The sequence below is a fragment of the Geotrypetes seraphini genome, chromosome 7 (assembly GCF_902459505.1).
Source record: "Geotrypetes seraphini chromosome 7, aGeoSer1.1, whole genome shotgun sequence".
In the NCBI taxonomy this organism is placed as follows: Eukaryota; Metazoa; Chordata; class Amphibia; order Gymnophiona; family Dermophiidae; genus Geotrypetes; species Geotrypetes seraphini.
In genome coordinates this window covers 47,837,057-47,863,388 of record NC_047090.1, presented here as the reverse complement: position 1 = coordinate 47,863,388, position 26,332 = coordinate 47,837,057, and the positions used below count along the sequence as shown (strand labels likewise).

The following is a 26,332-nucleotide window of genomic DNA, read 5'->3' as shown; positions in this document are numbered from 1 at the left end:
GAGGCAGCGAGGGCGGGCAGCGGCTGAGGAAACAGGAGAGCCAAAGGGAGAGGAGAGGAGGCGTTTTTCCTTTTTTTTTCAGGTCGGAGGAGGAGGCAGGGGCTAGCGACAGCGCGGAACGGGTGGCGAGAGGTAGCTCCGCCCACCCGTGCCGCGTCACAGCAGCGTCGGTGCCTGGACTCCCCCCCCTTAAAAGGAGGGGAGCCAACGGCGCCCAGCCGTTCGGCGCGCGGCGAAGGCGAAGGAAGCCTGTGAAGGAGCCCAGGCAGCCCAGCAGCACATCTAACCCAACTTCTAACTTCTAACCTCAATAACTTCTAACCTTAAAAAAAAAAAATAAAAAATAAAAATTTCTATTCTCCACTTATCACTCTTTCTCTCTCTCTACTTTTTCAGATAACTGCACAGGCACCGCTCCCAAATCACCGAGGCTACAGGAATGGAGGCTACAGGAACCCAGGGGAGCTACCCAGTTTTCTGCATCGAGTGCCATATGTATGACTACCTCCCCTCCGGGAGGCAGGTATACATTTGCAATCGATGTCAGGAACTGGATAGCCTGAAGAAGGAGGTCGGGAGACTGCAGGTTCGAGTACAAGAACTGGAGGGACTGTGCACCCTGGAAGAACAGTGTTGGACAACCGTGGACACCGCCAGAGAGAGCCACATCGCAGAACAAGTTAGGGAGCTCGAGAAATTCATTGAGGAGGCCTGCAAGATGGTAGAGGCACAGGACCACCAACACACCAGGAGGGAACCGACAGTTGGACGACAGGAATCACCAGACACCATGGAACTAGGACCTTGCGGAGGACCTGGGCAGGCAGAGGAGGAGGAGATCCATCAGAGCCAGGAGAAAGGACTAGCGAACTGCGCAGATGACACAGACCTGAGACCAGGGGCGGAGACACAGCAGAGCCCAGAGGAAGGACAAACGGACTACACATATGACACAGATCTGAGACCAGAGAGACAGTTGAAGAAGGGGAGATCGGCTATCGTGGTCGGGGACTCAATCCTGAGAGGAGTAGACAGTCATATAGCCGGAGGGAGAGAGGACAGACTGGTAACATGTCTCCCGGGGGCAAGAACAAAAGACATCATCAACAATATCGAGAGGATCCTGGAGGGAGCCGAGACGGAGGAGACAGCAGTAGTGATCCACATCGGAACCAACGACATCAGCAGGAGAAACTTCAACAGGACTACACTAACTGACCAGTTCAGGACCCTGGGGAGGAAACTGAGACTAAGGACAAGGAAGATAGCCTTCTCAGAGATCCTGCCAGTACCGAGAGCGGACACAAAGAGACAGAGCGAACTACAATCAATTAACTTTTGGCTGAGGAGATGGTGCGAGGAGGAGGGCTTCCACTTTATTAGGAACTGGACTACCTTCTTGGGGAAGAACAAGCTATACAGAAGAGATGGACTGCACCTTAGCACAGCTGGGACGAGGATGCTGGCACGCAACGTCCAGAACGTCATAGACTTGGCTTTAAACTGAGAAGAAGGGGAAAGCCGATAGTCGACCTGACCTCGACACATCGAACATCAGTACTTGACAAAGGTACTGAACTGGGACAGTGCAAAAGAGGACTCGGGTCTGAGGGTGTATGGGTTGAAAAAGGACCTAAAGATGCATTGCAGGGATCGAGGGCACAAATGGACCAGGTAAGCGGCACCAACACAGAACAACAGGAAACAGAGGGGCAAAGTCATTGTGAAAAAGAGCCCAGGACTGAGTGGGAATTAGGAGAGCAGGAGGTGCAGGGGAAACAGGCAGAGGACGTCACAAACACACAACAGGAGGAGGACGAAGCTCAGGGGCTGGCAAACCATGAGGGAAACTGCAGGAATACCAAAGCACAAGGGAAACAAAGAGAGAGGACAAAAAACTGGGTCTTAAACTGCCTATACACAAATGCTAGGAGCCTGAGGGCCAAAATGGGAGAACTGGAAATCACAGCCAGCAATAAGGACCTAGACATAATTGGAGTCACAGAAACGTGGTGGACTGAGGACAATCAATGGGATGTGGCCATACCAGGGTACAAACTATACAGGAGAGACAGGACACATAAAAAGGGTGGAGGAATAGCGCTGTACATAAAAGACTCCATACCATCAGCCAGAACGGAAACAACAGTACGGGCGGATGGCCTGGAATCACTATGGGTTAAGCTACAGGGAGGAGCAGGAGCAGACATTAAACTGGGTCTGTACTACCGCCCACCTGGACAACCGGAAGAAATCGACCAGGAGATGGAGGCTGAACTGAAGCAGGTATGCAGAAGCGGAAATGTGGTGGTGATGGGGGACTTCAACCATCCTGGGATAGACTGGAGTATTGGGCACTCAAACTGCGCAAGAGAGACAAAATTCATAGAAGTCACGAGGGACTGTTTCATGGAACAGCTGGTCACGGAACCAACAAGGGGCGATGCCACTCTTGACCTAATCTTCAACGGACTAGGGGGGACAGCAAAGGAGGTGGCGGTATTACCCCCACTAGGTAACAGCGATCACAACATGATCCAGTGCAGGCTTGAAATTGGATCATCAAAGGGGAAAAGAACCACAACGACGGCACTCAACTTCAAAAAAGGAAATTATGATGCCATGAGAAAAATGGTGGGAAAGAAGCTCAAAAGCAACATAGGGAAGACGGAATCCGTAGAAAAGGCCTGGACCTTATTCAAGGAGACTGTGCACGAAGCACAAAGCATATGCATCCCCAAGTTCAGAAAAGGGTGCAAAAAAAAATAGAACAAAAAACCCAGTGTGGATAACAAGTGCAGTAAAGAAGGCGATAAGCGACAAGAAAGCATCGTTCAGAAAATGGAAAAAAGACCAAACAGAGGAGAACCAAAAAGGGCACAAAGAACACCAGAAAGTGTGTCACCGAGTGGTTAGAAAAGCAAAAAGAGAATACGAAGAGAGACTGGCAAAGGAAGCAACAAACTTCAAGTCGTTCTTCAGATACGTCAAGGGGAAGCAACCGGCGAGAGAAGAAGTGGGACCATTGGACGATGGAGACAGAAAGGGAGTTGTAAAAGAAGAGAAAGAGATAGCTGACAGGTTAAATGAGTTCTTCACGTCAGTCTTCACGATGGAGAATATAACCACCATTCCGGAACCCGAGGAGATCGTAATAGGAGACCAAGACGATAAGCTGGTCGATTTAGAGGTAAGCCAAGAGGATGTACTCAAGCAGATCGACAGACTAAAGAGCGACAAATCGCCGGGTCCGGATGGCATTCACCCAAGGGTACTCAAGGAACTAAAAGACGTAATAGCGGAGCCACTTCGACAGATATGCAACCTATCCTTAAAAACCGGAGAGATCCCGGAGGATTGGAAAATAGCAAATGTCACGCCCATCTTCAAGAAGGGCGCAAGGGGGGACCCGGGAAACTACAGGCCGGTGAGCCTGACCTCAGTCCCGGGAAAGATGATGGAGGCACTGATTAAAGACAGCATCTATGAGCACATCGAAAAAAATGGGCAGCTAAAACCGAGTCAACATGGCTTCTGTAAGGGTAGGTCATGCCTCACAAACTTATTGTACTTCTTTGAGGGAGTGAACAGCCAGGTGGATAAAGGGGAATCTATAGACATCATTTACCTTGACTTCCAAAAAGCCTTCGACAAGGTGCCACACGAGAGACTGCTTAAAAAGATATGGAACCACGGGGTACAAGGGGAGGTCCACCGATGGATCAAAAACTGGCTGGCAAACAGGAAGCAGAGGGTTGGCGTAAAGGGCCACTACTCAGACTGGAAAGGGGTCACGAGCGGAGTTCCGCAGGGGTCGGTGCTGGGACCGCTCTTGTTCAATATCTACATAAATGACCTAGAGGCGGGAACTAAGTGTGAAGTCATTAAATTTGCAGATGACACCAAACTATACAGCAGGGCTCAAACCAAGGAAGACTGCGAGGATCTCCAAAAGGATCTAACGCAGCTGGAAAAGTGGGCCGAAAAGTGGCAGATGAGCTTCAACGTGGGGAAATGCAAGGTCATGCACGTGGGGAAAAAGAACCCGATGTTCACATACAAAATGGGGGGAACACCACTAGGGGTTAGTAACCTGGAGAGAGACCTGGGAGTGATGGTAGACGCAACACTGAAGGCATCGGCGCAATGCGCCACAGCCTCTAGGAAAGCAAACAGAATGCTGGGTATCATTAAGAAGGGTATTACGACCAGGACGAAGGAAGTCATCATGCCGCTGTATCGTGCAATGGTACGGCCGCATCTGGAGTACTGTGTCCAGTACTGGTCGCCGTACCTCAAGAAAGACATGGCGGTACTTGAGGGAGTACAAAGAAGAGCAACCAAACTGATAAAGGGAATGGAAAATCTCCCATATTCTGACAGATTGAAGCAGTTGGGACTTTTCTCCCTGGAAAAGCGAAGACTTAGAGGAGACATGATAGAAACCTTCAAGATCCTGAAGGGCATAGAAAAAGTAGACAGGGACAGATTTTTTAAATTAAGGGGCACCACAAGTACAAGGGGGCACTTGGAGAAATTGAAAGGGGACAGGTTTAGAACAAACGCTAGGAAGTTCTTTTTCACTCAGAGGGTAGTGGACACATGGAATGCGCTTCCAGAGGCTGTTGTAGACAAGAAAACATTAAATGGTTTCAAAGAAGGTTTGGATAGATTCCTAGAAGAAAAAGGGATTGGGGGGTATAGATAGGTATAGACCATTGCTCAGACAATGGGCCTGATGGGCCGCCGCGGGAGCGGACCGCTGAGCAGGATGGACCTATGGTCTGCCTCAGCGGAGGCAACTTCTTATGTTCTTAATAAGCAGTGAAGACTTTAGGAATTCTTGGTCAATAGGAAGTAGATCGAGGCGATTTACAATAAGAGGGATAGGTCATACAGTGAGGGATAAGCAGTGAAGACTTTAGGAATTCTTGGTCACAAATTGGTTGAACAGGTTGGTTTTAACAAGTTTTCTGAAGTTGAGGTAGGATGAGGAGTGCATGATGATGATGCTTAACCAGTCGTTCTGTAGACTTGCTTGGAAGGCAAGCGTTCTGTCAAGGAATCTTTTGTATCGGCAGGTTTTTATTGTAGGATGGCTAAACTTGCGTATTCTGCGTGTAGGCCTGGTGGAGCAGTCTAGTTTAAAGTGGGAGACCAGGTACAGAGGAGCCAAACCGAGAATGGATTTGTAACAGAGACAGACGAATTTGAACAATAGTCTTGCCTCCAGGGGCAACTAGTGGAGTTTTTGGTAGTAAGGAGTTATGTGTTCCCATTTCTGTAGCCTGAAAATCAGTCGCACATCTGAGTTTTGTATAATTGGAGTCTTTGAATAGTTTTCTTGGGGGGGTCACGTGATGGCCGGCACCTGAGCGGACGCCTGAACGCGGAGCTCCGTCCTCCCTACACCATCCGGCTCCCCTAACGCTTGCCGCCGGCGGCAATTTCTTGTTTTTCGCGGCTCCCGCACTTCCGGGTTCACTCCTGTTGGTTACGGAGCGCCCGACGCGTGACTCACGGTGGCGGCGCGGGGGATGCCGACTCGAACCCCGAAGGCCCCAAGAAGCAACGTGGTGCCAACTTTCAAAATGGCCGGGACTCAAACGGAGGCGCCGGTGGAACGCAGTTCGGATGAAGTGTTCCAGGTATCTATGCGGCACTTATCCCAACTATTAGATGACAAGCTGGCTAAGCTGCATACTTCCATGGATGAGATTAAAGATGTGATGGCGGGGCATGCAGCGCAAATACACCAGGTGGAAGAACGTGTTTCAGCACAAGAAGACAGAGCGGCGGTCGCGGATGGCAGGCTAGATTCCTTGGAGACCCGAGTATGCCAACTGCTCGAGAGGGTGGAGGACCAGGAGAATAGGGCACGCAGAAAGAACCTCCGTCTGATAGGGCTCCCGGAGTCGGTGAAAGATTCTGATCTTCTCCACGTGGTGGAAAGATGGCTGCCGAAGGAGCTTGGCCTGGCGGAGCAAGCTGGCCCTGTGGTGGTAGAGCAGGTCCATCGTGTTGGTCAACGTTGAGATGGAGACGGACAGGGCCGCCCGAGGCTGGTGCTGGCCAGATTCCATAATTATGCAATCAAAGCGCGCCTGTTGGATCTGTTCAAGAAAACCAGATCTTTGTCCTATGAAGGGGCTAAGCTTATGCTATTTCAAGATTTCTCCACCAAAGTTGCGGAGCAGCGCAGGGCCCTTACGCCGTATTGCTCGCAGTTGGTCATGAGGGGAATAAGATTTGCATTTCTTTACCCTGCTAAGGTGAGACTAACTCATGAAAATCGGACTTTCACCCTGAGCACGGCGGATGAACTGAAAAAGTTCCTTGAGAAGCTGCCGGCACCTTAGGAGGGCTGCTGGGCGCCGGCTGTGAGATTGCTGGTGGTTCTTCTTCTATCACGTTGCTTTGGGCATCCATCAGTGTGGTGTTGATCCTTTTCTGCCTGGTGCTGCTGGGATGTTTGGCCTACGCCAGTGCGCTATGCTTGCGTGGCGTGATCCCTGACAGTCTCCTTGAGCTATCAGCAGACGAGATGCCTCGACTTCCATTGGGAGACTGAGACTTGCACTGCAAGGACTTCTGGCTTCTGGACACTTGGTTTGAGATTTCTGATGAGTGCTTGTTTGAGAGATTTGGCAGTTTTGTTATTTATGCAGCTCTCTTTACAATGTTTTGAAGTGTTTTCCATATACCTGGGCGTTTAAGCCCTTTGAAGTTTTGTGGGGGTTCTTCCATTAGTTTTCGGTTGGGGGGCTGGGTGGTGGATGGGGGGACGAGAGTGTTCGTGTGAGGAGGGAGAGAGTGGGATGGAGGTAGTGCTGGGGTTTTGGTTGTGTGTGTGTGGGGATTGGTTGGTGTGAGAATGGTTGAGATGTGTGGGGGACCTGGGGGTAGCGTTGAGGGGATAAGAGAAGATGGGATTAAGGTGGGAGGGGGGGTTAGGTGGGATAAGATGGGGGGTGGGATGCACCTGGGGTCTCTGATCAGTACTGTAATGATAATTCAGTGGGTGGCGGGCTGGTTTGGCTGGGAGACCGGCGCAGCTGCCCCACAGGCCTGTTGTCTTAGGGGGGACTTACTTCTTACCAACTGTTCTTGTGAGTTCTGTTAAGATTGCCAGCTTCAACATTGATGGTTTGCACTCCCCAGTGAAGCGCAGCAAATTATTTCAATACTGTAAGAAATTAAATGTGGATGTTTTAATGCTTCAGGAGACTCACCTCAGCGTGTCAGAACATGTTAAATTGAAGAGGGATTGGGTAGGGGAAGTAGCTTTTGCTTCATATAACTCCAGACAGCGAGGTGTTGCTCTCCTCTTCCATAAAAAACATCCCTGTACTATGCACAAAGTGATACAGGACCCTGAGGGGCGATTTGTGATCTGAGCAGGTGTGTTCCTGGGGAAAAAATATGTGTTTTGTTCTCTTTATGCACCTAATGTATATTCTCATAGATTTTTTTCTGTACTAGTAGCGGCTCTGATGCCTTTTTCTGAATACCAATTGGTATTAGGTGGGGATTTTAACATTACAGCAGACCCACTTGTTGATTGCAGGCCACCTAAGCCTCGATTGAAAGGAGGTGAACATAAAGGGGTGAACTTTGTGATGCACCAACTGGGTCTGATTGATGTGTGGCGCACGCTGCATCATACTGAATCTGACTTTACTTTTCACTCTCATGTACATGATGTTCACAGTTGTTTGGACTATCTGCTAGTGGCTCCTTCTTTGCTGGCGGGCATTCCACGAGTGGTGATTGATGACAGTGTTTTGTCAGATCACCATTTGGTTTGGTTGGAGCTCATTGATAAGTCGGGGTCCTAGGGGTTGACCACTAGTTGGCGTATGAATCCCACGTTATATGAAGATGCTGAGTTTAAGGATTTCTTGGAACAACAATGGGATTTCTTTGTGAACGAAAACCCTGCTTCTGATGTATCAGAGGTGGTGTTTTGGGAGGCAAGCAAGGCGGTCTTGCGTGGTAAAATTATTGAGTATACTACCCGCAAACGCAGAGCCCAAGATAAGACACTGTTGGACTTGACACAACGTTTGGCCGCACTACGTGGGAGTTTACATGCCCCGGGTGCCACGACAGCTCGATCTCAATATTTTGACCTACGTAGGCAAATTAATGACTTATTGGCTGACAGAGCCCTTAGGGACATTAGAATGTACAAATACCGCCTACATCGATGGGGAAACAAAGCAGGAAAACTGCTTGCATCATTGGTTACCTCAAGGGCTCCGAAGCGCGTTATATCAAGAATTCGGGCGCCTGATGGTAGAGAAATATCTGCCCAAACTGGGATACAGCAGAGTTTTGTTAATTACTATAGGGCTCTCTATGATAAGGGGACTTGTGACACAGTACAGAGGATGGCTTTCTTTCAAGACCTGCAGCTTCCGTCCTTGGGACATGAGCAGCGGGAGGTGTTAAATGCCCCGGTGCGAGGGTTGGAAATCCAACAAGCTATTCGGGCCTTAAATTGGCTAAAGCCCCTGGGCCTGACGGACTGGGCTCTGAATATTATAAGTTGTTGGGGGCACGAGTGGTGGGCCCATTTCAAGCCCTATGTGGGGCTCTTAGTAGAGGTAACCTGCCTCCGCATAGATTAACTCACGCTAATATTGTGGTTCTACCGAAACCGGGGCGGGCGGAAGATCAGCTGGGTTCCTATAGACCTATCTCTCTGCTCAATCAAGATATCAAGTTGTTTGCTGCTATTATGGCGGCACGCCTGGGTCGGGTTTTGCCCAGCTTGGTTCATTTGGACCAGGCAGGTTTTGTGCCGGGCCGTTATTCCTCTGCTAACGTGCTGAGGGCGCTTTCGGTGCTTCAGAATCCTGGACTAGTTGGGCAACACCCGGGACAGAAGAACGCTCTTATAGTTAGTCTAGACGCGGAAAAAGCGTTCGATAAAGTGTTATGGGACTATCTTTTTTGGGTTCTTCCTCAGTTCGGCATTATGGGGAGCTTTCTGAATGGGATTCGATCATTATACGCTCATCCTACGGCCCAGATCCTGATTAACGGGGAGCTTACCTCTTCTTTTGAACTCGAGAGGGGGACGCGCCAGGGCTGTCCCCTCTCCCCGATGCTCTTTGTCTTGGCTCTAGAGCCTCTTGCGGCTAAGCATCGTCAGAGCCCTGATATGCATGGTATTCGTTTGGGTTCCCAGGAATTTAAAATTAATTTGTTTGCGGATGATATGCTCATCTTTCTGGGGGACGCTGCAGATGGGGTTCCTCGATTAATAGACCTTATACAGAGATTTGGTGCCTTTTCTGGGTTGCGAATTAACTTTGATAAGTCGGAGGCCTTGGCGGTCCGCCCTCCGTGCGCTCTGTGGCACGATCCTTCCTTTCCGCTGCAGTGGTCTAAGGGTACGCTCAAATATCTGGGAATATATCTGCATGCAGATCCGGGGGTGGTTTATCGGAAGAACGTACTTGATAAATTAGATGCAGTTCGAGCTTTGTGTAAGAGGTGGATGGAATTTCCCCTCTCGCTCTTGGGGCGCGTTGCCCTTATTAAAATGGTCCTCTTGCCGAAGCTCCTGTATCCACTACAAATGGTGCCCCTTTGGATCAAACAGAAAGATGTGCAGGCCTATAGGGGGATCGTTTCGTCCTTTATATGGCGCTCTCGCCGGGTGAAAATTGGCTATAACAAACTGATTAGGGGGCGCGAACACGGAGGTGTGAACTTGCCCGATTTGCGTCTTTATAATGCTACTGCTTTGTTGAGATGGGTGCATGAATTATATACGGGAGTTGACAGGTTTGCCCCGGTTGGATTCTGGCACCTTTTGTCAGCTCCGGTGTCAGTTTTTAACCTCCTGTGGCATGGGGCGGGACCCTGCCCTTCTATGCTTCGTCCCTTGCGAATGGCCTGGTGCTGGTGGCGGTCTTCATTGGGGGGCGCGGTGGGTCCCTCGCCTTTTACGGAACTGGTGGGAAACCCTAAGTTTCCTGCTGGATCGTTACATGCTTTTTTTGCCTCAGTTCGGACGTCTGGGTGCCGTTTTGTGGGACAGGTTGTTGAGGTTGGGTCGGGTTCGGTTCCCTCTTTTCTGGCATGTCAAGACCGCTGGGGTTGGACTGCAGGGTCTATGTTTGCATACCTGCAGCTGCGTAGTTATTGTTTGGCGCTCCGATCACCGGAGAACAGCTTGCCCACTTTCACTTCCTTGGATCATCAGTTTTTGTCCGCCCCATCTGAATTTAATACGCTCTCGGAGTGGTATAAAGTGGGGAAGGAAAGACGGTCTAGTAGATTTCTTGATGATATGGCAATGGATTGGACTTTAGCTTTGGGAGAGCAGGTCACTGCTGATGAATTAGTTCTGTGTTTTCAGGAATGTGCCTCTGCCTCCCCTAAAGTGAGTTTGCGGGAAGTACATCTGCAGATTCTACACCAATCTTATTTAACGAGATGTAAGGGTCGAAAGATGGGGTTGTGGCCTGATGACTGCTGTCCCCGATGTCTAGCTTGTCGGGACACCTTGGTACATCACTTTCTGGAATGCTCATATGTAGGGCCCTTGTGGATCTTTGTGCTTCGGGAGTTGGAGAAAGTTATAGGACTGACTATAGATTGGTCTTACAAGACGTTGCTGTTGGGTGTCACAAGTCCCCTGGTGGAGGCGGGTGTTGACGAACCTGGGAGGCGCTTTCTTTTGGTGGCCTTAGGAATCACAAAGAAACTAATTCTTCGCTACTGGATTGGCACCACGCGGCCAACAGTCCAACAGTGGCGGGCCAATATGTCTTTGATGGCTGGATGGGAGAGGCAGCACCGCCGGGGGGTTGCGAGCTGGAAATCTAGGACCTATTTGGATTATTGGAGTTCCTTTTAGTGCTGGTTAGAGATCAGGGGTGCACAGGGGTGGGGGGGAGGGGTTGGGGGGGAGGGTTTCATTCAAAAATTGGATCTGCATGGGAGATGATATGTTGGGGATTTGTTTATTTTTGTCTGTTCTTTACATGAACCCTTGAATTTTGTACTTGATGTTTTTCTTGTTTGGTCACACTTTGTATCTTCTCGTATGCATTGATCCTTCAAAAAAAAGAATAGTTTTCTTGAGAGACCCCAGATAAATAATATTGCAATAGTCGAGTAGGTTTAAGATGTTAAATTTATCAGACAGTTGGCTGAGCATGCAGATTAGAGAAAAAATTGCTTATAGTACATGCAGATGCTTATAGTACATGCAGATATTTATACATGTAAATTCCTATACGTGCAGATACTTATCAGTCTTCAGTCAATGGGCCCATGAGTAGGCCTTCCGAGATAGGACAGACTGGCAAGGGGGAAGATGTTGAGATGTGAAGGGTAGTCTCCTTTGGCTCTGCTCTGTCGCTTCGCGAAGGCGCGCGCAAAGGCAACTTAGCCTTAGCCGGTGCGCCGAACGGCTGTGCGCCGTTCCCGCAGTTCAATTTAATGCTCCCGCAGGTCGGGAGGGGCGGAGCTGGCTCGCACGCCCTGCTGGGGGGGCGGTTTTGGTTGAGGCTCCGTGGAGGAGCAGGACCCGGTCGCTGGAGCTGCCGACTGCAGGTGGGTGGGCCCGAAACGGGGCTCTTTGGAGGAACCGGCCCGCAGTTGCTGAACGCTGCCAATTGCAAGTTCAGTTCTGCAATGCTGGTGCAAGCATTAATATTAGGAATTATTGTAATGCGTTTTACTTGGGGGTGGTGAAAATAAAAAGTAGGGCATTACAAGTTTTGATGTATTCTGCTGCAAGATTGTGGGTTCTTCACCGAGGGCCCATATTATGCCAATTCTGAAGCAGTTCCATTGGCGTCCTGTCCAACAGAGTCCAACATAAAGTGCTCTCAATTGTGCATCAGGTTTTATATCATATAGCCCCTGGATGTTTCTGAGATTTGTTGGAGTTGTATCATCCAAGAAGGGAATTAAGATCTGCACAGCATATGAGATTGTCATTGATGAAAGAGAGAAATGTGATACATACCAGGGTCGAGAATTCTGTTTTCAATAGTAGGAGTGAATTTTTGGAACTCATTGACAGTTATTTGTCAATGTAATTAGGGGAACAAAAATACAGTTAATATTTCTGTGATACTTTTAAAAACTCATGAAGATTTTGTTATAGTACAATGTATATATGTGAACGAAATAAGTATGTTTATAGTGGAGGATGTAGGATAATTTATGAGTATATGTTGTATTGTTATTATTTATTTTGTATGCTGTTTTGTAAACTGTCTAGACTTTAGGTGGTATATATATTTTTAAAATAATAATAAATAAATTTTATCAAGTCTCACAGGTGGAATTAGAGAGCAGGAAACTGTGGTACAAAGATATAGCCCCAATTATCTGAGGTACCACCAACCTGGTTGAAAAGAACTTCTATGCACACCTTGAAAGGTGACCTATACAAATTACACCTTCAAATGGAAGCTCTTTTTGGCACAATTCAAATATTAAGAGCAGGAGAAATCAAAAGTTCTGAACATACTCTGGTTTATGAGTGAAGATTATTGTGTTAAGGTATTTAGAAAGCAGACACTGCTCTGTTAGCTTGCAACAGATAATCCTGCCACAGTTCCACTTCAAAATGGCAGACAGAACACAATTTTACATTCCCCTGTCTCTCTCCAAGCTACTCATAGGGGCAATGCAGTAAACTTTGCCATTCTATAGCACAACAATTTGTCCTGCATCAGTCTTACTCCTGATGAACAAATTCTAACATGGAAAAATCTGCAATAAAACTTATGTGCATAGGAGCAAAGAAATCATCGGAAGTGCAGCACTTCACCTTTGAAAGATCCCCTCTCAACATTCCTGACCCCCTTCCCTGATGGCTTGTGGCCCCGGTCCTCCAATCTCCCATTCCAAAGATCCCCTGGGGGTCTAAGTGGCTTCTCTGTACTACTCACATCCTCCCCGACCCATAAAAAATATCCAGGGGCTCAAGTGGACTAGCACAATATCCTCCCCCTTCCAGAATATTGCAAACCCAATGCCACAGTTGCAAAGCAGGCGTGATACCTACTTATTTCTGACACAATCTTAGAAAATGGTCCAAGATAGTGGCATGGAGGCACAGGACTGAGTGGACATCACACCTGCCTCCCAGAGGTGGGTTTGCAGGATTCTGGGGGAAGTTGTACTTACTGTATGCATGGTTTTGGAAATACAAATAAATCTAAAATCCAAAACAAAAAGCACTAGAATTTGTGTGGCAATTAATGAAGATTTCTTTAGCTCTTTGAAATTCCTATGAGATGTTTCAGGCTCTGGTCCACATTGATTTTATACTCTGGAAAAGCAGCTTACCTCCTGGACACTGTAGCAGTAGTTTTTGCATGATGTATTGAACCCCGGCATGTAACTAGTCACAAAAATACGGTATGCAGAGGAGTTATTGTCTGGATTAAACTTTACAATCAAGTTCTTCTCTTGAACTTCTCCAGTGATGAGAGGCTCCCAGTGACTGCCTACACATTGTACAGAAGTGCCAGGAAATTAGAAAACCTTTCCCACAGTCCTTACAGAAGTCACTTGCAACAGTTCTGAGTCAATAGCCCAATAGCTAAAGAAGTGGGTTGAGAACCAAGGAATGGAAGATTAGGTTTCTACCTTCGATAATCTTCTTTCTGTTAGTCCATACGCTAGGTGTTCAGTCCCAACTCGCAATATGACACTTTTCTGAGCACATGCTCCTCCCCCTTAGACTGAGAACTAGAAACATATCCAGTTGAGTCCCACATTTTTATTCCACCACTGGGGGGATGTTCCTAGCTTCCACAACAATTTGTGATAAAATATTTCTTTACATTCTACCTCTGTCCATTTACGGCCTCATATCATAACCTAGTGGTTCCCAACCCTGTCCTAGAGGACCACCAGGCCAATCGGGTTTTCAGGATAGCTCTAATGAATATGCATGGTGCAGATTTGCATGCCTCTCACTTCCATTGTATGCAAATCTCTCTCATGCATACAATGCTATGCTGAAAACCCGATTGGCCTGGTGGTCCTCCAGGACAGGGTTGGGAATCACTATCATAACCTATATTTAAACACTCCTACAATCTGGCCAAGGAATATGGCATTCAAGAAACGACCAAGCAATTGTTCTTAACTAGATATTTTCTACTCATACAAAGCACCAGATAACAGGGTAATCATTCCCACCTTGACGTCTGCAAGACTCCGTCTGCTTCATTGTTCGATCTTTACAATCTAAAGACAAAACAAAACACAACAAAAAAAAAAACACCCCAGCCCCAAAACAGAGGTGGTTAGTCAATGGCTGTAAAGATGTTTTTGTATGTAGGACAGTGTATCAAGGGAGTGAATAAAATGCAAACAAAAATGTAAACAATAAATCTTACAAAGGGCTAGATTCACTAAGGGCATGGATAGGATCCGATCTGTGTCCGGGAGGTTGATTCACAAATTGCCCTCATGTAAATGAGGGTGATCGGAATCACGCCCCCAACCGACTACTGGGATTGCTCTCTAGCGATCCCGTCGCATGCGCAGACCATCTGTAGATGGTCTGCGCATGCGCTGGCCCTCCATGCTCGGCAAAGCAGTACAAAATCTTTTTTTTTTAAACTTTTTCGTGAGCCTGTGGTTTTAACCCGCTTTAAACCTGCGGGTTAAAATCACGGGCTCGCAGTGCGGGGATGGGCAGGAGAGTCGGGGCGGCAGGCGGGAGAGATTCGGAGCAGGAGTTCGGGGCAGAGAGCAGAGTTTTTACACAAGCGACTGGTCCTGAGAAGTTGCTTGTTTTTGGATCGGCCAGCCCAGTCGGTGTGCCTGCTTTTTGTTAGTGAATCGCGGCTCTTCCTACTTTGCATGCTGTTTCCCCTCATTTGTATGCGCGGATCGGAGGTGATCGGCCACCAGGTTAGTGAATCTAGCCCAAAGTGCAAGCCCATTACATCTTCAATTTCAGACATATGCAAAGCTGCAGCTTGATCCACAGTTCACACTTTCATCAAACACTACAGCCTAGATCAGGGGTGTCCAACCTTTTGGCTTCCCTGGGCCGGCTTGGCTGAAAAAAATGTTTCTGGGACCGCACAAACACGCAAACACTGCAGCAAGACAGAGGAGGGAGCTGGCAAGACGGTAAACACCCGGGGGCAGCAGAGGAAAACACTGCATCGCCCTTGACTGGGGCCGCACAAAATACTTCATGGGGCTGCATGCGGCCCTTGGGCCGCAGGTTGGACACCCTTGGCCTAGATCTTTCATTGGTCCAGGATTCAGCATTCAGTCAAGCAGTTCCCTAGAACTTATTTGCCCTATAATCTTCTCATTTTCCTCCACAAAGATGGGTGAATCTCTTCATAAAGGAGGTTAATAAATCCCAATAAATAATCAATAGGCTCTCAGCTTGGGACTCACTATTGAGTGCGCCTGCATTCCTCTGCACCATCTATGGAGAAAGTGAAGTTTCTTACCCATAACAGGAATTCTCCAAAGCTAGCAGGGGAATGCAGCCACACTCTCTCATCCTCCATTCCCCTCCCCTAAAATAATCAGTCTCATCCTCTTTGCTCTGTTATAGACTGGGGGAAGGAGGGAGACCAAGCTAGCATGGGAACTCTGCACGTGCTCAGAACAATAAAGTTTGATTCAGTAGTAAGGGTGGGGGCTGTCACCAAGACTGTGAAGGCGCAGGCACCTGTCCTCCACTCTGTCCCCTGCTTCTCCTCCCCAGCCGTGCTTGCACGCTGCTTCCCTTCCCCCGTACCTTCGTAACAATTCCTGCCACGAGCAGCAACCCCTAACCTGCTGTCTCGCCAGTGTTGGCTCTTCCTCCAACATCACTTCCTGGACCTTCACCTAGGAAGTGACGTCAGAAGAAGGGGCTTCCAGCACCTGCCACTGTGCAAGCCTGATGTCCTGAATATCCGGATGCATAGGAAAAGAGCAGGAAGCAGAGCAAATCCCCTTAAGCAAGGGGTTCACCGTATGCAGGGGCTCTAATGCGTGCAAAACCGAGGAGACCTGAAGGATTAATTCATGGAGCTCCTCCCGCTGAAAAATGCGCACCACAGACGTATCTTCGCCAGCTGGGGGGGTGCTCGAACCCCTCGCTGGCGGAATCCGGCCCCCCAAGAGGATCCTGGAATTCTCCCTAAAGGTCCAGGTCCTCATCAATCACCTTGTAGTCGTCTGGGAAAAAATCCTCATCCCAAGAGACCCTGGGGCGTTTGGATGAGAGAGGAGTAGAGGAGGGGGCAAAACTGCCATTGTGTGGGGTCGCACTGGGGAAGATGTCGAGGGTAAATCCTCCCCCCCCCCCCCCCCGAGACCCCCAGAGTGGACACGGAACCTCCTGCCACCAGCACATAACCTTTACAAAGTGGTAACATAAATTCAGGGGGAAAACCTCCTGGCGGCCCTAAGGGACTCCCTGCCCCAGCAGGGGACCCTGACATACCTTGCCTCTGTATTTCCAGAACAGGGGGAAGGTCACCTGAGGTAACTGAAATGATTGAGGAGGTTTCTGCTGAAATTGGACCTGAAACCGCCAAAATCAGAGCTCCTGTGGCCTGTTGTGTCTGAAAAGCCTGGGACTTTCCTGACGCTAAGGCCGAGGAACCGACCGACGCGAAAAGGGAATCCCCAGCTGAACCGGCGGTATGGGAATCCTTTTCTCCCTGACCGTTGGTGGCTGAGGAACCCCCCGCGTGGGCATTGGAGGAAGCCTGGGCTTCCCCACAATCCGAAGCCAAACCGTGAGGCACATGTGGCGGGGTGCCCTGGCAACTGGCATTCGCTGCTGCGAGGCTTCCCCACTGCTCCGGCCTGCACAACGCTTGCATAGGCCGGCCACGAGTACCTTGTGCCTGGAGCACTTTTTCCCTTTAAAAGAGCTCATTGTACTGAAAAACTGCCCTAGCTGTAAAGAAAGTGCTGGTTAGTTGAAAAAAAACACACAAAAAAAAAAGGCAGTTATAAAGGGAAACGAGCCCTTTAGAATGCCATACCTCAGGATTTTTTTGTTATTTCTTTTTACTTTGTCAGAACAGACTCCATGGCTTTCAAAGCTGGAGGGCTGACCAACCAGGAGGCCAGGCCACCTGCTGAGGCCCTCTACAAAAATATGCAGAGGTGGAGGAAGGTGGGAGGGGGGGAGACCCGCCGGGGTTAATACCCCCGAGGTCGGACGGATCCCCAAACAGAACCCACCCAAGCTTTATCCGGGACAAAAAGGGGAACCAGGAGTCCACAAACAAAGTTCCAACAGTGCTAAGAGGGGAGCTGAAAAGCCTTACCACCTGCTACCGGAGACTGAGGGAAACTGGAGTAGCAAGAGGGGATCCTATACTGATATACAAGCTTGATCTCAGTCTCCACCTGCTGCAAGCAGTGAGGAATATTACCCATTCGTAAGGACTATACCAGTCTACCAAGCGACACAGAATATTAGTTTATTTGGAAGACATTCTGCTCTTGAAGATTATTCTTAGTGTTATCGCAGGTCTTATTCCCTATTGGTACAGGAGTGCCATGGGAGCTCAAATGAGCTGGTTTCTGAATATTCCTTACCTAGTTTACATCACCACTTAGTTCCTTCTGTGAACCTATACAAGAGCCTAACTACATGGCTATAATTAAGCTGGTTCTAACATTCAGGGCACAATTTTCCAACTCTGTGTATTGGCATTAAGTCTGTGCATACTTTTTATTCATGGAGCTTTGGCACCAATTTTTGAAAGAGAAAGTCCATGGTGCATTTTGTGTGGACATATTTTATTTGGAAATTAACAAGCATAATACTTGAAATTACAATCTACACGCACTGTTTTCCTTCCGATCCAAAACAGTTCCCCTGGGAATAACTCCCTTGAATGTAGTTGTAAGAAAGTATGTTGTGGAGTAATGAACATACTTTTAGCCGAATGGATGGAGGGGTACTCATACCTGGCACAGTGTATAGCATATGCTTCTGGTTTAGTTCACCAGTGGTGGTCAACTTGGGCAGATGTTGAACAGTTACATCATATGTTTTCTCAGGCTCCACTATGAAGCGGTTGAACATGAAGCGCCACTGAAATAAAAAATGACACATTGTTACGTTTTTCACCTGTGCACGGTCAGTCCTCTATAAATCTAGTTGCAACATTAATGCTCCTCTGTCTCACTTCACCTGCAAAGTTGCTGTACTCTTGTCTGCTCTGTTTTTTGCTAACAGTGAAACAGAACCCTAATCTGAGTCATAGGGGGCAATTCTATAAGCGACTGTCTCCTTTTAGAAGCGCCGGTGTCATGCAACAGAGTCTGTTACAGAATACAAGCATAACCCAGCATTATAGTTATACCATCCTTATAGTTACATGTCCACAGTTACACCAGCCATAGCTCCAGTGAACCTGCAGACACCAAATTACAAGCACGGGTGATACATCTTATAGAATATAATAAATTGCATGTGAAAGTGGCAGCTTCGTCCATGCTCCATGTATAATCGGAACAAGAATGGAATGAAGACAAATAAGGATACCATAGGGTCCAAGAGGTTAAAGTATTTGGCCACGATTTATTCATAAAATTGCATAAAATGAGGACATGTCTGTTTCAGCAAAAATGCCTGTGTCAGGAGTGAAACGTTCTAATGGAATGTATCTTACATGCGAAAGGAGAATAAAAACTTTATCCACTTTATCAGAAAATAATATTAAATATTGAACTAGGCCAGTACTGGGCAGACTTGCACGGTCTGTGTCTGTGTATGGCCGTTTTGTGGAGGATGGGCTGGGGAGGGCTTCAATGGCTGGGAGGATGTAGATGGGCTGGAGTAAGTCTTAACAGAGATTTCGGCAGTTGGAACCCAAGCACAGTACCGGGTAAAGCTTTGGATTCTTGCCCAGAAATAGCTAAGAAGAAAAAATATTTAAAAAATAAAAATTTAAATTGAATCAGGTTGGGCAGACTGGATGGACCATTTGGGTCTTTATCTGCCGTCATCTACTATGTTACTGAAAAATAGTCACTATAGCTGTATCATTTTTTCTGATAACTGTTGGATGCTTTGCAGAGGATAGCGTTTTTATTCTTTTGTGTTTTAGCATTAAAGTATGTGCGAGGATACAGTATGACCTCTGACGCAGGCATCTTTGCTGAAACACAGACATGTCCTCGTTTTATGCAATTTTATGAATAAATCATGGTCAAATACTTATACCTCTTGGACCCTGTGGTATCCTTATTTGACTCCACTCTATTCTTGTTTGTACTTCGCTGTGAGGATTTTGTTCTCAAGTTTCTGACTTTTCTACCCATAATCCAGCCATGTAAATGCTCCCTTGTGTTTACTCACTAGCCCTTAACAGTCCAGCACTTAAGATGTCTTTCTGTTGCATATGCACTAGAGGTGTGCACAGGACTAGGGATAATGGGAAACCTGCAGGAATGGGGACAAAAATCTTTATTAGCTTGGGGACAGGAGGGGATGGATGGAAAAGAAATGGGAATGGGAGGTAATAGGGACTAAATTATGTCCCTGAACACAGCTTAACCTCGTGGCCTCAGAACCTCCCCACCCAGCTGGTTCAGCATCACCTCCCCCCGACCCAACGGGACTGCTCTCTGCCATCCATCTGCAACCTACCTTTAAATTTAGTCTTTGGCCTTGCAGGCCAGCGGTAGTCATATAGAAAGGCTGCCTCAGGTCTGCACTGGTCCTTTCCCCCTCACCCAGCCTGCTCGTTCTGAAACAGGAAATCGTGTTTGAAGGGGTAGGTTGGGTCAGAAGGAAAAGCCTACTGCAGGCCCGCAGTGCTGAAGACTGAATTTAAATGTAGGCAGTGGACAGGTGGGAGAGTAGCCAAATTGGGTCTGTAAGGGGAGAGGTAATGCTGGACAGTGAGGATGGGTGAGAGGAAATTAAAAGAATTGGGGCAGGGCCAAAACAGGAGCGAGTGAGGGACAGAGAGAGTTGGACCTGGGGACAGAGGTAGTATGAGAGATATTGTTGGACCTGGGGGTAGAGGGAGTGAGTGAGAGTTGGGACCTGAGAATGGAAACATAAGAACATAATAGCCGCCTTACTGGGTCAGACCAATGGTCCATCAAGCCCAGTGGCCTGTTCTCATGGTGGCCAATCCAGGTCCTTAGTACCTGGCCAAAACCTAAGGAATATCAACATTTCTTGCTACCTGTATTGCTATTCCAGTTAAAATAAACAGAAGTTGTTGTTTGCCGAAATTTGACTTCTTGCTCTCATAGTTGTGCCAAATAAAATAGTATCATATGTCAAGGCTACCGGATTTTCCAACATCCTATTGATTTGAGGCCAAATTGATTTCCAGAATGATAAGATGAATGGACAATAGAATAAAAGGTGGTCTAATGTCCCGACTTCAACATGACAGTGCCAGCATCTATTAGACTTAGAACTATCTATCTTTTGTAAACGAACAGGGGTCCAAAAAGCTCTATGTAAAAGAAAAAACCAAGTTTGTCTCATAGATGCTGACACCGTACATTTTAACCTCCAAGACCAAAGTCGTGGCCATTGAGATGCAGTAATTTGGTGCTTTATCTCAATGCTCCAAATGTCTCTAAGACCATTTTTTGGTTTTTTATTTACAAATCCAGATATTAATTTATATCACTGTGCGGCTTTATGATCTGTTGAATCCATCTGGAAACATAAGAATTCCAAACTATGATAATTAGTAAGATTTTTCCATTCAGGGAACCCTACCTGAATGGACTGCTTCAATTGCAACCATCTAAAATATTGCGACTTATTAAGATCAAATTTATGTTGCAATTGTGAAAACTCCAGCAATTTACCATTTTGTATTACATCATCCAAAATACGAATACCTGCTATCATCCAATACAGCAAATAACATATAATTGGAAAAAAACATGACATGTTAAACTACAATTTCTGGTGGAATTCTGTATGCCATATATACAAAATGGAACTCACCATTGCAACACAAAAAGGCTATGTGAGTAAATTTCAAAAAGTCTGGGGACCGTTAACAGATTTCTGTAATGAATGATTAACTTTTCCCATGATAAGATATTTGATTAGAGGGGAATGGGGTGGGATTTTATTTCTGATTATTACATACTATATCAATATTTGAATGAATTTACAATAAAGTTGATTTTATGTATTATTAATTGGGAGGGATGGGGGATTATTATATTCAATAAGAATTATATAAATCTAGATTTCTTGCATAATATTATAACTTTATATAATATTGATTTTCTAAAGAAATGTTAAATTTGATGTTAATATGTGAGTTAATCAAGTGTGTATATTCAAGTTTCTAATGAGTTTATTTGAAACACTTGTTGTAACATAAGAAAATGAATAAAGATTTATAAACAGGGAACATTTCTTGCTACCAATCCAGGGCAAGCAGTGGCTTCCCCCATGTCTTTCTCAATAACAGACTATGGACTTTTCCTCCAGGAAATTGTCCAAACCTTTCTTAAAACCAGCTAAGCTATCCACTCTTACCACAACCTCTGGCAACGTGTTCCAGAGCTTAACTATTCTCTGAGTAGAAAAAATATGGTTTTAAAAGTAATTCCCTGTAACTTCATCAAGTGTTCCCTAGTCTCTGTAATTTTTGATGGAGTGAAAAATTGATCCACTTGTACCCATTCTACTCCACTCACGAATTTGTAGACCTCGATTATATCTCCCCACAGCCGTCTCTTTTCCAAGATGAATAGCCTTAACCTTTTTAGTCTTTCCTCATATAAGAAGAGTTCCATCCCCTTTACCATCTTGGTTGCTCTTCTTTGAACCTTTGCTAGTGCCGCATTATCTTTCTTGAGATAAGGAGACCAGAACTGAACATAATACTCTAAGTGAGGTCACACCATGGAGCAATACAGGGGCATTATAACATACTTAGTCTTGTTAACCATCCCTTTTTTAATAATTCCTAGCATCCTGTTTGCTTTTTTGGCCACCGCTGCACATTGGGCGGTTATGGGAATGGGAAACAAAATTGGGCTTGCTCCATTTACCGCAGATCTTCCAATGGCGGCAGCTGGAAAACCTTTATTTCCGAAAGAAGAAATTCTCGGTGGAGGTGCATGATCCTGCAGGGCATCCATGACCAAGAGGACATCTGGGCACAGCGCCATTGCTAGTCACATGTGATATGCCTGTCCAGCCTTAATTAAGTCCATCTGGTCTATGGCCATAGCCAACATCAGTTCTATCTGGACAGAAAGCAGAGTAAGTTGAAAATCCATGCAGCAAGAAGCCTAACTGAAATCGCCATTGACCTGACAAACTGGAACACTAAAGACCTCAAAACTAGCCAACATGGGAAGCAAAGAACAGATCATTGGTGGTAGCAGTGGCAGTCTCTTGTCCTCAGGTTTCCAGGAATCGGACACTTCCCAGTCTGCCAAGAAGGACCTGCTGGCTGCACTAAAATCCAGGCAGGAAGCACTGGAGGAGACGCTGCAACAGAGGCTGGAGGAGCTGAAGAAGCTGTGTCTACGGGAAGCGGAGCTTACGGGCAAATTGCCCAGAGAATACCCCCTGGACCCTGGTGAGGAACCACCAATCTTGAGTAGGAGAATAGGAAACAGTTTCAAAATGGATGAACAGAAAATAGTGTCTAAGGGAGAGGAGGTGGAATTAGACCGTCTGGAAAGAGAATTTGTCATTCAGTCTCAGATCACAGAGACAGTCCGGAGCTTGGCAGTGACCCCAATGTTAGCAAAAAACTGAAAAAACAAAGGAAAACCTCCTACCTTAATGCACTGAGGAAACTGCAGGAAATCGAAAATTTGATCGAGTATCGTGTCAAATCTGGGAAAAAGCCAACTCAGCGAACCTCCTTGATCATAGATGAAGGAAATCTTACCAGTGAGGACAGTTCCCTCTCCGACGCCCTAGTCCTCAAGGATGAGGATTCTCAGGTTATCAGCTTGATAACCCCCCTTGCAGTCCCCTCACAAAAGGCTCCTCTGCGTCCGCCTTCACAAACCAGGCCCCCTCTTCCCCAGTCTCTGGAGGGCCTCAGGCAAATGACCAGGGCAGTGACTATGACGAGTCACCCATAAAACCCAAGATGTGGAGTGAGTCATCTTTAGATGAACCATACAAGAAGTTGAATAAACACTCATTGCATGGTCATTCCAGCCATAAATGGTTTCTCAGCACAGGAAGTTGGGCCGAGGCTGGAGGGAGCAACTCTTTGCTAAACAGTCCCATCCAAAGTCTTCAGCAGTGGAACTCCCAGGCCAGCATGCCATCCATGCCAGACCTTAGGGTACACATACCTCACTACATCCAGTCCAAAAGGTCAGTGGCATCAGCCCCACCAGGCTCAACACCTTTGTGCAACACTTTAGACACAGAAGCTCCAGCTTAGAGTCCCAAGGCAAGCTTCTGGGATCCAAAAACGAGGCTGCAAGCCCTGACTTCTATACACCAAGAACTCAAAGCACCAGTCAGTCCAGCTCAGAGCACTACTACCCAGCTCCCATTAACCCCCACTACTCCACACTTGCTGAGGACTCGCCCTCCAAGGCCAGAGAGTGCCAGAAGCACCGGCACAAATCCACAGGGAACCTGGTGCCCTCTAATTCAGGGAATATGCCAAATCTGGCTGCCAGGAATGGTACCGGGCGCCACAGATATTACCTGCACAACCAGAGCCAGCCCTCCTCTCAGTACAGGATCAAAGAAGGCTAGATCAAGGGTGCCCACAATATTTTGGCTTGCGAGTTACTTTTAAAATGACCAAGTCAAAATGATCTACCAATAATAAAATTTTAAAAAAACACAAAGCACACTGTACGCAGAGAAAATGTTAATCATCATTTGAATTTGGGTTTTTTTTCAGAGGTCAAGGCAGGTGACTTTAAAATATGCAATGTCACCTCAGTAACAACTAAACAAAAATAGACAAATATACCCCTTCCCCTTTTACTAAACCACGATAGCGGTTTTTAGCGCAGGAACCTGCAGTGAATGCCCCGCCCTGCTCTCGATGCTCATAGGCTCCCTGTGCTAAAAACCGCTATTGCGGTTTAGTAAAAGGGGGCCATAGTGCAAAATATAGACAGCAGATATAAATTCTCAAAATGGACACATTTTGATCACTAAATTGAAAATAAAATCATTTTTTCTACCTTTTTGTCTGGTGATTTCATGAGTCTCTGGTTGCACTTCCTTCTTCTGTAAAACCAATATTTCTTTCTTTCTGCCTTTCTTTCTCTCTCCCCCTGCCCCCTCTTTATTTCTGACTTTCTTTCTCTCTCCCCCTGCCTGCCTGTCTGTCTTTCTTCCTCTCTCCCCGTGCCCCCCCAATCGTGCCGATTTCTCCACTTCCCCGATTCTTTCCCTACCCCCACCCCCAAGCCACCACGCTGATTTCTCCCTGTTGCTTCCCCAAGCCAGGCCTAGCACGTACAAGCGCCGGGCCCACAAGACTTCAACTTCGACGTCAATTCTAACATCGGGGAAGAAGTTGCAGGCCAGCCAGGCAGTGATTGGCTGGCCCAGAACTTCCTCTCCGACGTCATAATTGACGTTGGAGGTGAAGTCTTGTGAGTCCGGTGCTTGTACGCGCCAGGCCTGGCTCGGGGAAGCAGCAGGAAGAAAAAGATAGCAAAGGCAACGCGATCGACTGGAACATAGTGCAGCGGGTTAAAACCATGGGCTCACGCTGCAGGGAAGGGCGGCAGAGAGCAGAAGAGTCCTTTCCTTCAGTGTTAAGGACACTACGGGCGGTGATGCTGCGGGTATTATTGTGGCAGTATGCTGACTAACGGCGCTACTGTTGTGGGGAAAGGGTTGTGGAGGACTAAAACGTAATGTTGTGGTACTCCCGGGCTGTCCCATCTAATAGTAAGGTTTTACAGCAGGTCGCTCCGGGGTAGTAAGGGGCAGAGGATGGATCTGGGCCTGGAGGGGGAGGGCACTGCAGGGAAGGGCGGCAGAGAGCAGGAGAGTCCTTCCCTGCAGTGTGAGCCGGGAGAGTTGGGGCAGCAGAGAGCAGGAGAGTCAGCAGGGAAGTGAGCGACTGGTCCTAAGCAGTCGCTTGTTTTTGGATCAGCCAGCCCAATAATTTTTCCTTCTTCACTTTAGTGAATCGCTGCCTTCCTACTTTGCATGCGCAGATCAGATCAGAGGTTGATCGGCCACCAGGTTAGTGAATCGGGTCGGGGAAAAATTGGGTCAGTACATGATTGCAAACACGACTGGTGAGCTTAGTGAATTGGACCCATTGTTAGATACAGATCCTTAGGAAAGGTGAAGACGGGAGGAGGGGGAATAAGAACAGATGCTCACTAACCCGTCTTCCATCTGGATGTAGCTGAGAGTTTAGGTTGGTTACAAAATCAAACTGGATACAAGTCTCTTCATTTGTGCTCACTTGCAACACAGACAACTCAGCCCTCTGTAGGAACAAAACACTAGCTGCAAGGAGGGATAGAGAAAAAGATATTTATATATTTAATTGTAATATATAAAAATAAAACAATACCTTTTAATTGGACTAACAATTCATTTTATGATTAGCTTTTGAAGATTACCCCTTCTTCCTCAAAAATAAGCAAATGTTGACAAATATCAGTATATGTAAGGGAACCATGTGAGAGCATTTCAGTGAAGGAGGGGTGGGTAGGAGACACCAAAGACCAACATGCACACGTTAGCAATTAGCGCGGGCTAATCCGTTAGCGCACCTTAGTAAAACAGGGCCAGAGAGATGACAAAGCAGTTTAAATTCCTTTATAGTATGAAAGAAAGCCAAGGTCTTTGTTAAGTCTTGTATGGTGGGTATCAAAAATATTTCATCATTTTGATTTCAAAGTTCTTATGTTCTTAGATTGTCCTAAAATTTCCTTTTAGTATTCTCAACATAAAGTCATTGGTGCAGTGGTCGGTTTTTCCAAAGTGTTGTCCGACAAAGGTGCCATCCTGGTTGGCATTGCAATTTTTCATATGATATCTGTGTAAATTGATCCTAGTCTTTAGCATCTGGCCTGTTTCACCAATGGAGCAACCTTCTTTGCACTGAATGATATACACTCTATTAGAAGATGAGCATGTGAAGGATCCCCTTATGGTGAATGTTTTTCCCATATGAGTGACCTTGGGATCCTTTGAGATGTGCTCACGGTTTGCAGCTTGCCATACCGTACTTAAAAAATGCACTATCTTGCAATTCTAGGCGAGGTATAAAAAATAGAGGTGGGCAATGATTAAGAATTTGATTAATCATGCTTAATCATGGCATGCAAGACAAAATAGGAAGTTGTGTCAGGAAGAGGCAGGACACAGCAGGGTGAAGGCTTCTAAGTC

General features: G+C 46.8%; 1 protein-coding gene and 1 pseudogene across 3 annotated transcripts in view; one reads left to right on the top strand and one right to left on the bottom strand.

Moving 5' to 3' along the window:
* IL17RA (interleukin 17 receptor A) overlaps positions 1-26,332 on the bottom strand; it is a 97,842-nt gene that overhangs the window by 29,726 nt on the left and 41,784 nt on the right. For all 3 annotated transcript variants that reach the window (XM_033952142.1, XM_033952145.1, XM_033952146.1), the window contains 4 exons: positions 25,320-25,444; positions 17,944-18,070; positions 14,191-14,238; positions 13,330-13,490 (listed from right to left, as the gene is read on the bottom strand). In XM_033952142.1, the coding sequence (XP_033808033.1) occupies positions 13,330-13,490; positions 14,191-14,238; positions 17,944-18,070; positions 25,320-25,444 (461 nt within the window). The remainder of the gene's footprint in view (positions 1-13,329; positions 13,491-14,190; positions 14,239-17,943; positions 18,071-25,319; positions 25,445-26,332) is intronic.
* LOC117363639 lies at positions 19,187-23,713 on the top strand (annotated as a pseudogene).